Source organism: Bradysia coprophila, unplaced genomic scaffold, assembly GCF_014529535.1.
Source record: "Bradysia coprophila strain Holo2 unplaced genomic scaffold, BU_Bcop_v1 contig_197, whole genome shotgun sequence".
NCBI lineage: Eukaryota > Metazoa > Arthropoda > Insecta > Diptera > Sciaridae > Bradysia > Bradysia coprophila.
In genome coordinates, this window is record NW_023503460.1 from 335,339 (window position 1) to 353,095 (window position 17,757).

At 38.3% G+C, this 17,757-nt stretch overlaps 1 protein-coding gene across 2 annotated transcripts in view; it reads left to right on the forward strand.

Moving 5' to 3' along the window:
• The window catches only part of LOC119075295, a 303,810-nt gene that overhangs the window by 269,367 nt on the left and 16,686 nt on the right, over positions 1 to 17,757 (forward strand). For both annotated transcript variants that reach the window (XM_037181706.1, XM_037181707.1), the window contains 2 exons: positions 8,218 to 8,372; positions 9,090 to 9,369. In XM_037181706.1, the coding sequence (XP_037037601.1) occupies positions 8,218 to 8,372; positions 9,090 to 9,369 (435 nt within the window). The remainder of the gene's footprint in view (positions 1 to 8,217; positions 8,373 to 9,089; positions 9,370 to 17,757) is intronic.

Below are 17,757 nucleotides of genomic sequence, written 5' to 3' on the forward strand. Positions count from 1 at the left end.
ATGTTGTAAGCGGCACATAATTTCATTTCGCTCTAGTATAATGTATAAAATGCTTCACTTCTACGCATATTTACCAGATTTTTTGGGAAAAACGGTTCGACGAGGCGGTCGATGGACAAACATGTTTATGTTCGCTTGATGGCGTCGATTTTCCAATCGAGGAACCTACTCCATTTAGTCCCAAATGGTTTAGCCATAAATTTCGAGGACCCGGATTGCGGTACGAAATCGGATTGAATATTCGTACGGGGGGAATGGTGTGGACGCACGGCGCACAGTGTTCCAAAACGTTACTGCCACATTCATAAATCTATTTTTGACATCAATACGTCACTTTGCGACCCCTTTATGTACCGAATTACCCTACAGTAACAGTAAACTTTCGAAAAAACAAGAAAAAAATTTCTTGGTTTTTTGGGTTTTGGAGCCCATTTTCCCCGTGAGGGGATTGTAAATTTTCCTTGTTAATTATAAAAATCTTAAGGACGTTGCAACTTGCATTGAGACACCTCAAGCACACTTCTTATGGTATTTTCTATGTTCCTCTGCCTCTCGCCTTCACTTACTACTGCAGAAATGTTAGAGACAACGATTTTATTTCATGAGGCTTTTTTGAATTTTTTTGGTTATTGATGAAAATGTGGAATAAGATCTGTTTTACAGCGATTGGTGAGCGGATAGGTTCGGGAACATAGAAAATACCATAAGGAGTATGCTTGAGGTGTCTCAATGCAAGTTGCAACGTCCTCAGGATTTTTATATTTAACAAGGAAAATTTACAATCCCCTCACGGGGAAAATGGGCTCCAAAACCCAAAAAACCAACAAAAATTTTTCTTGGTTTTTCGAAAGTCTACTGTTACTGTAGGGTAATTCGGTACATAAAGAAGTCGCAAAGTGACGTACTGATGTCAAAAATAGATTTATGAATGTGGCAGTAACGTTTTGGAACACTGTGCGGCGGGTATCCATGTGGACAATACCCTGACCTGAAACTGGCACGTGAGGCTTACACTTCGTCTGTCAATCCTGGAGAGCTGACAGTGGCAGACAAGGGGTATAATGATGCCATTTACTTCATTCAAAAGACGGCACGAAATGCTCAGGACCATGGTACTATAATGGCAAGACATGAAACCGTCAACAAACGCATGAAACAATTTAATATTCTCAAGCACCGGTACCGACATGGTCTTAAAAAACATCCGTCGGTTTTTCATGCAATTGCCAACCTCACGGAACTAATGATTGAAAATGGGCACCCATTATTTTCTGTTTTCAAATGATCGACTCCACAAGCTGATTATTAAATTTTTCCCATCAATTACAATCTTACTGCGAAAGTTTACTTTTTACCAAATTCCCGCACCTCCCTAATCGTCATAGTAAGAAGGAGAAGAAGTTAGAGCATTCCACCAAATATTCGTTTAAAATCATTGAATGCAATTTTTCGTTAAATTTGAAATGGAAGTTACAAAACTAAGTAATACAATCAGGTAAATTTTATCTTATTTGAAATCGTACGAATATCGTTCTTGATTTTTGTTAAGTTTTAACGTTTCCCGCAACTCCCAGTTATGAAAGCTGAAATCGTTTCAGATATTGTCGCTCGTTTGGTTCTGTTTGTTGTTTTCAGATCTCTGAGAGGCTGTTCATAAGTGAATTTCGAAAAACTGCCGATAGTAGGAAATGAAGGAAGCATATAGTTCGTCCTTAAGAGATATGGATGCTTTGTTGAAAAGCCTCCGACGTACAGAATTGAATAAATACTGTTTTTTTATTATTTTCGCCGATATTTTCTACATTGATCCTCTTTTTAGCCCCTTACGAAGTACAAAGGGGCTTATAGGATTACGATGCCGTGTGTAATTGATGAAATTCGAAGCAGACGGTAAGGGCAAAGTGTTTGCCTATGTTCATAGATGACGAATCCGCAATAAAAATTTTGTCTGTCCGTCTGTCCGTCACGTCGATATCTTGAGTAAATCAAATCCGATTTCAAATTTTTTTTTCCCTGAAAGATAGTCGAAATAGTGAGGCTAAGTTCGAAGATGGGCATATTCGGGTCGGCCCTTCGTGAGTTAGGGCCACCTAAGTGATTTAAGGTCTTTTGGTGATATTTATGGCAAAACAAACGATGGAAATGTAAATGACATGACAAATGATAGGTATTGTCAATACCAATCCAAATCGGGTGAGTGGACCGTGAGTTAGGGCCTTAGAAGTGAAATGCTACTAGGGCCCTATGTGTATTTTACATACGAGTAAAATTCATCCGTTTGTCGTAATTTTTGTTTCATTTGGAAGGTAATCGAAGGCCGAATAGAATGTTGTTGAAAAAAAAATTAAATTTGGGTCCTCGGACTAAGGCCGCTACTAGTGCCCTATATGTATTTTACATACATATCGAGTAAATTTCATCCGTTTGTCGTAATTTTTGTTTCATTTGGAAGGTAATCAAAGGCCGAATAGAATGTTGTTGAAAAAAAAATTAATTTGGGTCCTCGGACTAAGGCCGCTACTAGGGCCCTATGTGTATTTTACATACAACTCGAGTAAATTTCATCCGTTTGTCGTAATTTTTGTTTGATTTAGAAGGTAATGGAAGGCCGAATAGAATGTTTTTGAAAAAAAAATGGGTCCTTGGACTAAGCCGCTACTAGACCCTATGTGTATTTTACATATAACTCGAGCAAATTTCATCCGTTTTTCGTAATTTTTGTTTTATTTGGAAGGTAATAAAAGGACGAATAGAATGTAGTTGGAAAAAAATTAAATTTGGGTCCTCGGACTAAGGCCGGTACTTTTTTTTTTTATTAAGGCTAGTTGTTACTAGTCCTAGCAGGACAGGTAACGCGCACTGAGGCCTCCAATGGGCCTATTGTGCTAACTAGGTGTAGATTAGACATTTGCTGTTTGGATGAATCTACCTGTGCTAGCAATGTAGCTCAGGATGTCATGTGATTGCAATGTTCTAATTTGGTTATACCCAATGGTGTAACCGCCCAGATGCTTTCTTCTTTGGGTTATGAAAGCAGGACACTTACAGAGGTAATGTTCCGCCGTATCTATGTGTTCCCCACATAAATCACAGCTAGGGTCGCTGCGTTTGCCGATAGTTGTGAGATACTTGTTAAATTCGTAATGTCCCGTCATCACTCCGGTGTATTTTTTGAGTCTCGTTCTGCTTATGTTAATGAGATACTTACTGTTTTTCATACTAATTTGGATGCAATTTTTAGCTTGACGACAACCAGGTACATTTTTCCAGTATTCTGTGAACGTACGCTTTTTCAATTTGTTTATTCTTTGTTTTACATAAGACCTGGGGACACCCATTGCTGGTTCCGGGCCCGTCAGGGTGCTAAGAGCTCCAATTTTTGCTAGTTGATCCGCTCTCTCGTTCCCCTCTATGTTGGAGTGTCCCGGTATCCAAATGAGGTTCACAATGTTACGTCTGCTCACTTGGTTCAGTATGTCATAGCATTCTAGAGCAAGAGCTGAGGTAAATGTGAATGATGATACTGCTTTGATAGCGCCCTGGCTGTCGGAGCATATTGAAATATTTTCATTATTGATGCTTTCCTCTATAATTACCTTACAGTCTTCTATAATTGCTCTGATTTCAGCCAAGTATATAGACGAATAGTAAACCTAGTGGTAAACTTAGCTCAATATTCAGTTCTTTACAGTATAATCCAGCGCCAGCTGACTCGCATATAAGGGAGCCGTCCGAGTAAAATACATAACCTTGTTTTGGTGGTAACGTCCCATCAATCCATTCTTCCCTGTTAGGGAATTGCGTACTAAACTTTTTGTTAAATCTAAACGTTCTAACTATGTTATCTGATGGCATACTTAATGCAGGTTCCCTGTATATCGTACTAAACCAGACTTTCGTATGGTCTGTCGACGTGATTGGTGCTTTACCAATTCTATTTAGCGTTGTAATAGCTTCGTTAGCAATATGGATATGCAGCGGAGGTAAATTTAGCATTGCCTCCAGTGCAGCTGTTGGAGTTGATCTCCAGGCCCCAGTTATGGCTGTGCATGCAGTTCTTTGAAATTTATTTAATTTCTTTTGAATATGTTTGAGGTTACATCTGTGATTCCACAGAAATAAAGCGTATGTTACGATGGGTCTGATGACGGTTGTGTAGATCCAATGCATTACTTTAGGTGTAAGGCCCCAAGATGCTCCATACGCTTTGCGGCATTGCCATAGTGATATCAGTGCTTTTTCTAGGCGCGAGTTCAGGTTCGCTAACCAGTACATGCCACTGTCTAAGATAATACCCAGATATTTCACTTCTTTGACCAGTTTAATCGGTATACCATTTATCAGTGGAATTTTGAGTCCTTCTATATTTCTACGCCTTGTGAACAGTATCATATTAGTTTTGTTAGGGTTGACGTTAAGGCCGTTTTCCGTACACCAATTCGTAACTATGTCTAGAACTGTTTGTAGAAGGTCGCATAAGGTACTCAAGAATTTACCTTTGAGAAGTGTGGCTAGGTCATCAGAGAAACCTTCCGTTTGGAAGTTGTTGTCGTTAAGCTTTTTAATAATATCGTTAATTACTAGGCACCATAAGAGAGGGGGAAGTACTCCACCTTGGGGGCAGCCTTTAGACACAATAGCCGTAAGTGTAGTCGAGCCGAATTGAACTATAACCAGTCTGCTCATTAGCATGGATACTATCCACCCGACTAATCCGGGGTCGATGTTATGTCTTTGACATGCTTTCTTTATGGCTTCATACTTGACGTTATTGAATGCCCCAGAAACATCAATGAAACATCCTAGTGCAAATTCACCGTCTGCCAGTGAGAGTTCAATATTGCTGACTATGTTGTGCAGTGCATTCTCCGTGGACTTGCCACATTGGTAGGCGTGTTGCTTGTCATGAATCTTGATCAGTTTGAGTGGTACATCCCTGAGGTACCGGTCAATTATTTTCTCAAGAGTTTTAAGCATAAATGAAGTTAGACTAATCGGTCTGTAATTTTCGGCTAACGCATAATTGGTTTTTCCTGGCTTTATTATGAAGACGACCTTGACTCCTCTCCAGCATTTAGGTATGTGCTGTAGTTTGAGTGAGGCCTTAAAAATTTTACTGAGGTAGTTTTACGTAGCATGGATAGAACGCTGAAGCGCGGCTGGCACAATACCGTCTAACCCAGGTGACTTAAATGGCTTGAACGAGTTTACGGACCATAGTATTTTTTCGTCATTGATGATCTCATCAATCAGATTATTATCAATTCGTATACTAGTGTCTGAAAGCGGCATATGTCCCGAATTAGGATTATCAACGGTCCTACAGTCAGGGAAGTGGACGTTCAGAAGGTGCTCGTATGTTTCTTTTTGATCTTTGGTGTGGTCGCCTGATGGTAACAGTAATGATCCTACAGAATGAGCCGGGTCTTTGGATAAGATTTTGAACATCTTTGCCGAATCGTGTATGCCACTAATTTCGCTACAGTGGTTTTTCCATCCGGTTCTGCTCCTTAGTCTAAGATTTTTGTTGTAGATCTTTAGTTCTTCATGCCCAATTTCCCGATTTTTTGCAGATGTTGAATAGCTTCCTAACTTTTTTCCTTTGTTTCCTGTCTTCCGATGAGTAATAGGGAACTGATTTTCCAGCTTTGTGCATCCTAGCAGGACACGCCTCGTTGAACGCTCCCATAAAAATATCTTGAAAAGTTTCAGCTAATTTGTCTAGGTCAACTGAGTTCTGGGGTTCTGCTATCTCGCTGCATAACTTCTCTTCTATCAAGTGTGTAAAGTAATTCCAATTAGTGGATGCCGGATTTCTAAATAATAATGGCGGTAAAGGGTCTAGGCTCATCTTAAATCTTATACATCTATGGTCTGATGTGGGAATATCTTCTGTAACTTTCCAGGCAAAGATAGTTGAGAATAATTCTCTAGAGCAGAGCGTCATATCTAGTACTTCTTTCCGTAATTTATTAATGAAAGTAGGTTCATTCCCTACGTTTAGAATCATCAGCTCTGTTGATATGATGTGATCCAGCAGTTTTTCTCCCCTATCGTTAATGTTGGTGCTACCCCATGCAAAGTGATAGAAATTAGAATCTACTCCTGTGAGTAGTGGTATTTTGTTGGTTTTGCAATATTCCACGACTGTGACAAATTCAGGTGTCGGTGGATCATCCAGTGAATCATACGGAAAATAGCTCGAGCAAAGAATGATATCCTTGTACTTGCCATTTTTTCTTAACGTGATCCGTGCTACCACTTGGTCTAAGGTACTGAGGTGATATAATGGATGAACAACTAGGTTTTTGGAGGTAAATATTGCCGCCCTAGGCTTGCCTCTGCCGCTCGCATGAATTAAATTTCCATGTCTTCTATTGATTCCCTTAATACTACCTGATCTAGCCACTGGCTCTTGTATAAATACTATGAACGTTTTTGCACTCCTTAACAAATTGTTTAATTCGTTCGACGGCCCGTACGCTTTATGCAAGTTGATTTGATAGAAGTCCAAGTCTTCACTATCCATTGGACATAACATAAAGTGTTCGGTTTGATAAGCCTAACTGCATAAAACCATGTAAACTTGCTGTAATTTGTCTCTCTGTTTCATACCCAACCACCTTTAAACTGACCTTGTATGTTGACTTAGAATAATTCATCATCCTTTTGCTTACCTTATCTAATGTTGCACACAAAGCTAAATTGTTATGACTGAATAATGAATTTATAAAGCTGCTTGGCTGCTTGCTCTCTTCGTCTTTCTCTATACCTCGATTCTTTATGCTTCCTCGTTTCGGTAGTGTTCTTTGATTCTCGCTGTTAATTGACTTCGAGATATCCTTACCGATTTCCACTCCTTCGCTTCTCACGATTGCTAGATTGAAAAATGCCCAACTTTTGCTTGATCGCACTTCTTTATTGACAGAATTTTTGAAAATATGTACAGCCTTATGCGTTCTCTCCATTATTTATCGTCCACATTAATTTTAGTGCGACCGTTCGCAAAATACGGTCGAAACCCCATCGCTTTTAGAGCGTCCTTAGCCTTTTCGTCTATGCCAATGAAGAACACTGTCTTGTTACCCTGAATCTTTCGCTTACCGTAAACCCTCCACTCGTTGGTATCGATAGATTCGTTTTTCAAATCCACGTCCTCGAAAAACTCCAGAGAATCCGGTGCTGGGTTATTAAAGGTGACTGTAGCTCTCACTAGCTTCGGCAGTTTGCCACAGTCCACTGCTTTTACTTTGGGATCCGCCCATAGTTCAGTCAAAGATGGGACTATTTTCATAGCCCACTCCCTGCCCTCCTCCGTCGGGCACACAAATTTGAATCCCTATGTGTATTTATACTCAATAAATTAAAATTTTAGGGCGATTTGAAATTTTTGTTTCATTTGAAAGGAACGTCGTACGGGGCTTCGTAATTGCGCTATGCGCAATTTCTAAGATGTACACATTTCATAATAATTTTACTTTAACTACATTAACCGGCGCAATAGGCTTACGGTCAAAGTAGGGTGACAGACGCACTAGGGTCACGTACGCAATAGATATACGGGTTTGTACGGGGCTCAGTCGCAGCAAACGCTCCGACTGATCTGATGGCTCGTTTTAAAAATAGATTCGGTTGCAGCAGTTTAAACAGTTCTGAAAAAAGTCAACCGTTCGCCTAAATTTGCGTAAACTGCTGTCGGTCAGACGTCACAAGGAACTCTAATTTTTATTGAAAGCTAACACTTTTCTGCTGTAACTCACATGAGAAACTTAAGTTTTTTCAGAACGATGGAAATTCTTTTGTTCCGATAAAAGTGTTGTTTCTTATGCAAATTACGGCAGATTTGTGATGGTTTTTGTCGTCCAATAAATTTCAAAAATGATTTTTGTAAAGGGATATCAGCGAAAATAAAATATGAAACGCCCAAATGTAGACTCTAATTTCAGCTGAGTGTTAATGCCGCTAAAACGGTGGATGTGCGATTTTCGTAACCACACGAACGACCACAATACATCGCTTCAACTCATGGCGGATGTTGGGTCTACTGTAAAAAAATGAGTGAACAGACTCACTATGCATATCCTGTTAGCAATGTATGAAAATAAATGAGCTCTTATGAAGCTTTCTTTATTAGCATAAAATATTAAGTGGAGCAACGCAAATTCGGTGTTGTATTGTGTCATGTTTTATGGCTGTTGTTGTTTTTCGTTTCCACAGATGCGAAAATATCATGACTTGTCCAATGCGTGAAATCGGCTCTGGTACTGAACACTGCCCGTATGACTGGTTGGCTGTGTACGATGGACGGGATGACCATGCACCACTTATTGGAAAATTTTGTGGTGTGGGCAAATTTCCGTTTAGCATTATTGGTAATTCATTGTTTTTCATATTTATTTTCGGTTTATTGTCCGCCAACACAAACATTAAAATACCACATAAAATAGTATGTTACATACCAAGGATCAAAAAGGTGTGTTTTAGACCCAGGTGGTGAAAACGTCCAGGGATGGAGCGACGCAAAGCGGAGCGGAGACTAAGGACGTTTTCACCACCTGGGTCTAAAACACACCTTTTTGATCCGTGGTTTGTATACTATTTTTCTTCCTGGAGTACCAAAGTCACATTCCGAACAAAACATAACAACAAAACTGAACAACATACCGGTGCAAAAGCATTCCATATTAATGCCGAAAGTAATCCGTATGAATGCCTAAAGAAGTCCGTTCCGTGTGCATGTATTCTCACAAATGTCGAAAAATAAGCAATCTGTAGGAATGCCGAAAGACATCCGAATGAATGCCGAAAGCAGTCCGTATGAATGCTGAAAGCAATCCTTATGAATGCATTGTCACAAAACACTAAAAACATTACATTCGCGTACATACAACAACTTGACACATTTGGGAAAGAATAAAGATAGGATCGAAAATGACATAAGCGGGAATGAAAATTGAGAGAAAATAGTAGGGGAGAATGTTGCTCTTTCGGTACTAAATTTGGTGAGTGAATGTGACGGTTTTGGTACTACAGGAAGAAAAATGTCTTTGCTCATTGTGATTTAAAAATAAATATGTTTTCTTTTATAGGCACTTCACAGTACATGTTTGTTGAATTTATGTCATCGCCAGCTGGACCTCTGTTGAATACAGGGTTTCATTTTAATGTTGGAAATTGGCCAGGCCATGTCGACACAGCTGGTGTGAAATCTGGTGCATGCGATTGGTTGTTGAGTTCGGACGCGTTGAGGGAATCAAATGGATCGGAGGGAATATTTTTGAGCATTGCCCATTGGTATCCACCGAATACGTCATGCAGCTATCTGATACAAGGCAATGAGGGTGAAGTCGTTCGACTGTATTTTCCAAGGTGAGTTTTCAAATCTATTCGGATATGTAGGTGTCGTAGAACGCCTGTTATACTTTGAACAACAACTTTTCCGCTTGTAAACGTTGCCGAATGCGAATGTCAACCGTCTCAGAACCTGTCTATCAAACTATATTGATGAAAAAGGTCCAACACACATTTCCATGACCATTATATGAACAGTTCCTGAGAAAATTGATCGAAGAACTAAATTTAATCCCTTGGTAGATGAACTGTTAGACTCAAGGTACTCCAACACAATTCGATATGTGTACAAAAATGCTACTTCATGTATAAAACTTCATAAGAGCACGGAGAAATTCAGAATTGGCCGAGGTGTAAGGCAGGGTGACACCATTTCACCGAAATTATTCACGGCGATTCTGCAGAGTATTTTTAGGAAGTTAAACTGGAGTAAAATGGGAATAAAGATAAATGGAGAGTACCTGAGCAATCTCCGCTTCGCTGATGACATTGTACCGATAGCAGCGAATCTAGGTCAGGCTCAGCTTATGCTACAGCAGTTAAGTGAAGAGGCGAGCAAAGTTGGCCTCAAGATGAACTTATCGAAAACAAAAGTCATGACCAACATCGGGGACGATAGAGAAATCAAAATTGGTGACACTGTCATTGAACGAGTCGACAGCTATGTATATCTAGGACATAAACTGAAGTTAGGTCTGGACAACCAAACTGCAGAAATAAGACGTAGGATTGGTCTTGCATGGGCAGCGTTCGGAAAACTCAGACTAATTTTCAAAAGCAAAATGAATAATAGTCTGAAACGCAAAGTTTTCGACACTTGTGTCCTTCCAGTGCTCACTTATGGAGCGGAAACGTTAACTTTAACAAAAGCATCCGAAGATAAATTGAGAGTGACACAAAGAGCCATGGAACGGAGTATGCTCGGAATAACACTCAAAGACAGAATGACGAATCAATGGATTCGACAACAAACCAGGGTCGTTGATGTCATGGAAAGAATAGCATCTCTGAAATGGAGCTGGGCGGGACATATTGCAAGAAGGACAGACGAACGTTGGACCAAAAAGATCATGAACTGGCGACCATATAAAAGACGAGCTATAGGTAGACCACCAGAGAGATGGACAAACGGAATTAAGAATATTGCAGGTACAAACTGGCAGCAAATGGCAATGGATCGTACGAAATGGAAAGAAGTTGGAGAGGCCTACATCCAGCAGTGGATAGAAACAGGCTGAAAAAGAAGAAGAAGAAGAAGATGAACTGTTGCATTTCTTGTATATGACCCCGGCAACTTCTACTGCGGTGTACTTTTCAATTGCAGGCAGCTACTAAAAACATCCTTTGATCTCTACTATAAAACTATTTCATTCCATTTCGCAACTCCGGGTCACAATCACCTTCTTCCCGTGCTACCATTTTGGAAAATTTATTAATTGATGTTTTTTCGAACCTCGGCTACGCCCGGAACTTTTATCATTTGTCACACATAAGGCACTCTTGTAGCAATGACTATTTTCAAGGTAACGGTCGCTAACGACATTTTTTCAGCGACGCTAGTTTAATTCGCTAAAGAAGCAAAAATTGCGGTCGCTACTAGCGATTCCTAATCGTCGCTAATAATCAAAAATATTTTTTTTAAATCGTAAAAAATGTTGAGTAATGTTGAGATTGAGTAATGACTCAATTCCAGGGGGTGCAGTGAGCTATAGCTGATTTTACGTCATCGAAAAATTAATTCATTTGAATTTAAAGATATTGAATGTTTTACATATTTACACAGTGTCGGTTTGATTGACTCTAAAATTAAAGCAAAGTAATTGATCCAGTTAAGTTGATGATTGATGATTTTATTGTAGAAAATGTATCAAAAACTAACAGGCAAACAAATCTTCTGCGAAAAATATTTATCTAATTGTTTAAAATATTAAAATTCTTTATTGTCAATCATTCCCTCGATGTTTGTTTGAAAATAACGCGAAATATTGAATTGACCCGAATTCCAAATGGCACAAATTGATTACATATTTTTCAATATCGAGAATAACGTGAACGGAATGAAGAAAAATATATTTTGCTCCCAAATGGACAATTATTGATTGATTGACAGACATTCATTGATATGGAAAACATTTTGTCATTGGGGGGATAAAATAGTTATTTATACAAGTAGGCCGTAGGTTGAGTGTGACAATACACATCGTTTAAACTCTGTTTGTTTCTAATTTATTTTATTTTATTTTGTTTTTAGCTTCATTTAGATAGGCATTTCAGCTGTGTGATGAATAAGGGGAACGCCAGCTCGCTGTGATTCACTTCAGGTTATACTCTTCACTGAGTATATAGAAGTAAAGGACGGGTTAGGCTTAGTCCAACCACTGAAAAATCACTAAATGAAAGAAAGAAAGAAGAAATTCGGCGGGTATTTCAAAACCTGTTTCTTTTAAGACGAGGACTGAAATTGAGCAGTTAAATTGAGTAGATCTGAATAGCAACTGTCCTCTCTTGCTACGGTAATATTCAAACAATTTTTTTTTTATTTTTTATCGATGGAGAACCTAATTATAAGACACTTTGTCTCGTATCATATGCCAAAAAAAGTTAGTTAAAACTTTTTTTATAAATCATTTTGAAAGTCACTAAAAACACGAAAATTCGAATCGAAATACAAAATTTTTTGATGACATACTGTATTTCTGCTCGAATTTTCGTGTTTTTAGTGACTTTTAAAATGATTTGTACAAAAAGTTGTAACTTTTTTTTGGCATATGATACGAGACAAAGTGTCTTATAATTAGGTTCTCCATCGATAAAAAATAAATAAAAAATTTGTTTGTAAGTCAATTGATTGTATTGATGATGTCTGAAATATCCTTAGAAGGTACGGAAACAAATGTCGTTGTCCCAAAAATATTCCTAATGAATCTAATTTACCTTTACCAAGAGAAAATCGATTTTTTAGAATTTAGTTGGTTGAATTTGTAGGTATACTTGCTGTCCATTTGCGACATTTTATGTGTGAAATCGAAAACACTAGGGGAATTCCGTTCATTTTATTTATACTGAGTATATCCAGTATAACGAGTATATCTTCGTATATTCCGTATATCGAGTATAAGTCGCATGTGTTTGATAACCGCTAGAGATGTGCGGGCCGCTCGAATTTCGGACCGGGCTTCGGGCTGGACGGGCTTCAAAAAAACATCGGCCCGCACACCTCTAATAACCGCCTCATTTAGAAAAATGAAGTGTGTAGCTTGTGATCTCAGGAGTCTGGCAAGGTAATTAGTTCTTCAATCGGACTAATATCGGCTGAGCGATAAGACTATGAAATCATGTGCCGATCACATACAAAAACAAAGATTTTCCAAAGTCTTATCGCTCAGCCGATATTCGTCCGATTGAAAAACTAATTACCTTGCCAGACTCCTGAGATCACAAGCTACCCACTGGCATGTTGTTTGATCGAAATCCGTCGCGTAAAAAATTCATTTTTCTAAATGAGGCGGTTGTCAAACACATGTGACTTATACTCGATATACGGAATATACGAAGATATACTCGTTATACTGGATATACTCAGAATATACGCGATATACTCAGTATAAATAAAATGAACGGAATTCCACTACTATATCATACTTCAATGCACCAATAGATCAGTGTCAAATAACTGTTCTTCTCTCAAAATAGTGTCAAATGAGTTGTCAATTTCACAAAGCTAACCTCAAACAATGACAGCTACATATAAATTTTTGTAACATTGTGGTTAGCTTTGTGAAAATGACAGCTCATTTGACATCTCAAACGACATTGACAATCATCTATTCTGATTCCAAATCGTTTAATTCAAGTGATTTTATTAAACAAACTTCAAATACTGAAAGATGATTTTTCATTTTCTTTTGTTACTTTGTTCTATAAAGAGAGGCCTTGGAAATATCTTATGTATTTTGTGTGCGAGCAAAAGAGGCATATTTCTGTGAGCTCTGTGGATTCATCATCCAGTCATTAGCCGACACAGATGATTCCATTCGGATTGAGTGAATTCATTTGAGTGACTTAACATTCTCTGAGCGGGGAGTTTTAAAAAATCTTTCAGTTTGAAGTGTTATGAATCAAGTGTTGAAAATATGTCTACCCGTTTGAGACGATAAAACACATTCACCCCGAAATGTGAATGTATAACCGAAGACACATAGCTTTCTTCCTTCTTGTGTGTGTCTCTACGAACAATGAACAAATGTTTTATCTGGGGATAACGGTCGTCAAAATGACACGTTTTCTTTTGTTATAATGTAACGTTGGACTACAATGTATGTATAATTTTAAGTAGCTTTTGGGATGATAGATGAATGGCCGAAAGGATTTATATTCATAAATATTTAGATGCTGGGCAACATTGAACTTTCGTGCAAATTGTATAATTAATGGTTAGCTGGTTCAACAGATCAGTTGATTTATTGTGGATGACATTTTCATTTCATTGTTTTTCGTTTTTTGTTCCTTTACTCAGCATTACAACGTTGGCTGTGCTAACATGTGTTATAATTTTCACATACATTTCGTTTTTTAGTCCATACGAAGTACTGGGTCCCCATTTTCAATCTAGGGAGATGAATCTCCCTGGAAAATTACATAATTTTTCGTACAAAAGTGACGTCAATTTCCAGGGACATTCATCTTCCTTGACTGAAGATAGGGACCCTGAGGGCTATACATCATTGTCACTGTCACTTTAGATGTCAAAAAAGCTGTCATTTTCAATGAATGTATACACAATACCAACCATAAAAATACGATCTATAAATGAATATGTTCGGAACTTGACAGTAGAGTTCCGATTATATCGGATTAAATTCAGAACTTGTCTTGTCAGGAAGGTATGGTCTAATGTCAAAATTTGTATGGAGTGGAGGAAATAGCGATTTCATATAAACAAATTCACCTCTCAATGGTTTTCCTGCGGCTTGCATGGATAGACCATACCTGGTTTGTACATTCATTGGTCATTTTCACAAATGCGCACCACGTCAAAGAATTTGATTTGATGTTTTAAATTTTGAGGCTTTGTGACTGATTCTCGGGTTAAAATCATGTCCGGAGCGATAGCGGAGGACTTGACGCAGTCTAATTTCCAAAAAAAGAACGAAGAAATTTTTTTGAGACGCGGCAACTATATATAGGCGAGAATTTAAGTTTCTTTCCTTTGGCATGTATCACCACAAATCCTATTCTATCTTATTCGCGCTTCAAATTCACTCGACTATGTAACTTTAAAATTGCCGGAGATACATCGTTTTGAAGTTGGTCATTTTGATAGAAAATGCACCAAATTAACGTTTTCCAAACAATCAAAATCTTTCAACTTACTCTGTATGTTTCTATCTATCTGTCTATCTATCTGTCTATCTATCTGTCTATCTATCTGTCTATCTATCTGTCTATCTATCTGTCTATCTATCGACGGTCGATCTCGGAAACTAGTCAGCCAATCTCCATGAAATTTTGCAGGAACCTCAGGGTGGGCATAAAAATGAAAATGTGATACGCCATTACCCCAGGAAAAACCAGAATTTTGTTTTATTGACCTCGAAGTGGTTTCTGAGTGTGGTTTTCGAGGGTCGGGAACGCGTTTTCGGGTGTAGCTTAGCTGTATTGAAACCTACAGAGGCGTGCGACCCATCAAATGAAAGGTATTCGTAACACGATTCGAACAAAAAAATAATTAAAAAAATCGGGGCAGATTTGTTGTAGCTAGAGTGATTAGAGTGACCAAATTTAGAGCTACTCGAGCGTAGGATGAAAGGACTAATATTTTTTTTTGGTTATGAGAGATAGAGAATTACTTTCTTCGGCAAAGTCTCAGAGTTTTACGAGTAGAACAGAGGGGCATATGTGAAAAATGTCGAAAGTTGGAAATGGGTGGGTCAATTGGGGTTTTGGAGATATTTCTTGAATGGTGGCAGATAGAGAGTTACTTTCTTCGGCAAAGTCTCAGAGTTTTACGAGTAGAAAAGAAGGGCATTTGTGAAAAATGTCGAAAGTTGTAAATGGGTGGGTCAATTGGGGTTTTAGAGATATTTCTTGAATGGTGGCAGATTTTCGTCAAATTTCGAATTTCGTCAAATTTTCGATTTTCGTAAAATTTTCAAATTTCGTCAAATTTTCGAGTTTCGTCAAATTTTCAAATTTCGTCAAATTTTTGATTTTCGTCAAATTTTTTATTTTCGCCAAATTTTTGATTTTTGTCAAATTTCGTCAAATTTTCGATTTTAGTCAAATTTTCGAATTTCGTCAAATTTTCTAATTTCGTCAAATTTTCGAATTTCGTCAAATTTTCAAATTTCGTCAAATTTCGTCAAATTTTCGAATTTCGTCAAATTTTCGAATTTCGTCAAATTTTTGAATTTCGTCAAATTTTCAAATTTCGTCAAATTTTCGAATTTCGTCAAATTTTCAAATTTCGTCAAATTTTCAAATTTCGTCAAATTTTCAAATTTCGTCAAATTTTCGAATTTCGTCAAATTTTCGAATTTCGTCAAATTTTCGAATTTCGTCAAATTTCGTCAAATTTTCGAATTTCGTCAAATTTCGTCAAATTTTCGAATTTCGTCAAATTTTCAAATTTCGTCAAATTTTCGAATTTTGTCAAATTTCGTCAAATTTTTGAATTTCGTCAAATTTCGTCAAATTTTCGAATTCGTCAAATTTTCGATTTTCGTAAAATTTTCGATTTTCGTAAAATTTTTGAATTAAAACTGTAAACTGTTATAAAAAGCAGTGTTGACTACACTTCTAAAACGACTGTTATCCCAACAAAAATCTCTTCGAGAAAAGTGTGACGCAGTCTTTGAAATACAATTTCTAAATGAATGATATCGCTTGAGTTGACGCTTTCAGCTTCGTTACGCAAAAATTAAATTTTGCACCCAATTTTAGTTCAAACAAGCTGGCTTAGTTTTTCTCATCATCTGCCAAATAATTTTTACCAAAAAAAATTTGACTGGAAACAACCAAAATTTTACCAAAAAAATCTGCGTCGCATGCGGCAGATAAATTTTCTTGCTGATCTGTTCCTGAACATTTGCCACTTTGCGACGCAGATTATTAGCCCCGTACGAAGTACTGGGGGCTTATAAGATTAATATGCCGTTTGTAACACGTCGAATTGGGAGCAGACAGTAAGGGCAAAGCATTTTGTTATGTTCATAGATGACGAATCCGCAATAAAAAAAATGTCCGTCCGTCCGTCCGTCCGTCCATCCGTCCGTCCATCCGTCCGTCCGTCCGTCCATCCGTCCGTCCGTCCGTCCGTCCATCCGTCCGTCCGTCCGTCCGTCCGTCCGTCTGTGACCCCTCTAGCTTGAGTAAATCACAACCTTTTTTCAAAATTCTTTTTTTCCCCGATTGGTATCGACAAAAGTAAGGTCAAGTTCGAAAATGGGCATGTTAGGGTCGGCCCTTCCAGAGCTAGAGCCCTATAAGTGTTTTTCAGTCTTTCGACGATATCTACCGAAATACGCACGCAATAGCTGCTTGTGATATATCAAATGAAAGGTATTGACGAGTAGCTGAACATTGTTTTTGGGTAAGATGCAACGTGGGCTTGTTGGGAGGGCTCAAAGGTCGTTACTCGGCCCTAAGTGTTTTTTGCACACAAATCGAGTAAATTTCATCCGATTTTGCTAGATTTATATTTTCTTCTTCTTCTTTTTCAGCCTGTTTCGATCCACTGCTGGATGTAGGCCTCTCCAACTTCTTTCCATTTCGTACGATCCATTGCCATTTGCTGCCAGTTTGTACCTGCAATATTCTTAATTCCGTTTGTCCATCTCTCTGGTGGTCTACCTGTAGCTCGTCTTTTATATGGTCGCCAGTTCATGATCTTTTTGGTCCAACGTTCGTCTGTCCTTCTTGCAATATGTCCCGCCCAGCTCCATTTCAGAGATGCTATTCTTTCCATGACATCAACGACCCTGGTTTGTTGTCGAATCCATTGATTCGTCATTCTGTCTCTGAGTGTTATTCCAAGCATACTCCGTTCCATGGCTCTTTGTGTCACTCTCAATTTATCTTCGGATGCTTTTGTTAAAGTTAACGTTTCCGCTCCATAAGTGAGCACTGGAAGGACACAAGTGTCGAAAACTTTGCGTTTCAGACTATTATTCATTTTGCTTTTGAAAATTAGTCTGAGTTTTCCGAACGCTGCCCATGCAAGACCAATCCTACGTCTTATTTCTGCAGTTTGGTTGTCCAGACCTAACTTCAGTTTATGTCCTAGATATACATAGCTGTCGACTCGTTCAATGACAGTGTCACCAATTTTGATTTCTCTATCGTCCCCGATGTTGGTCATGACTTTTGTTTTCGATAAGTTCATCTTGAGGCCAACTTTGCTCGCCT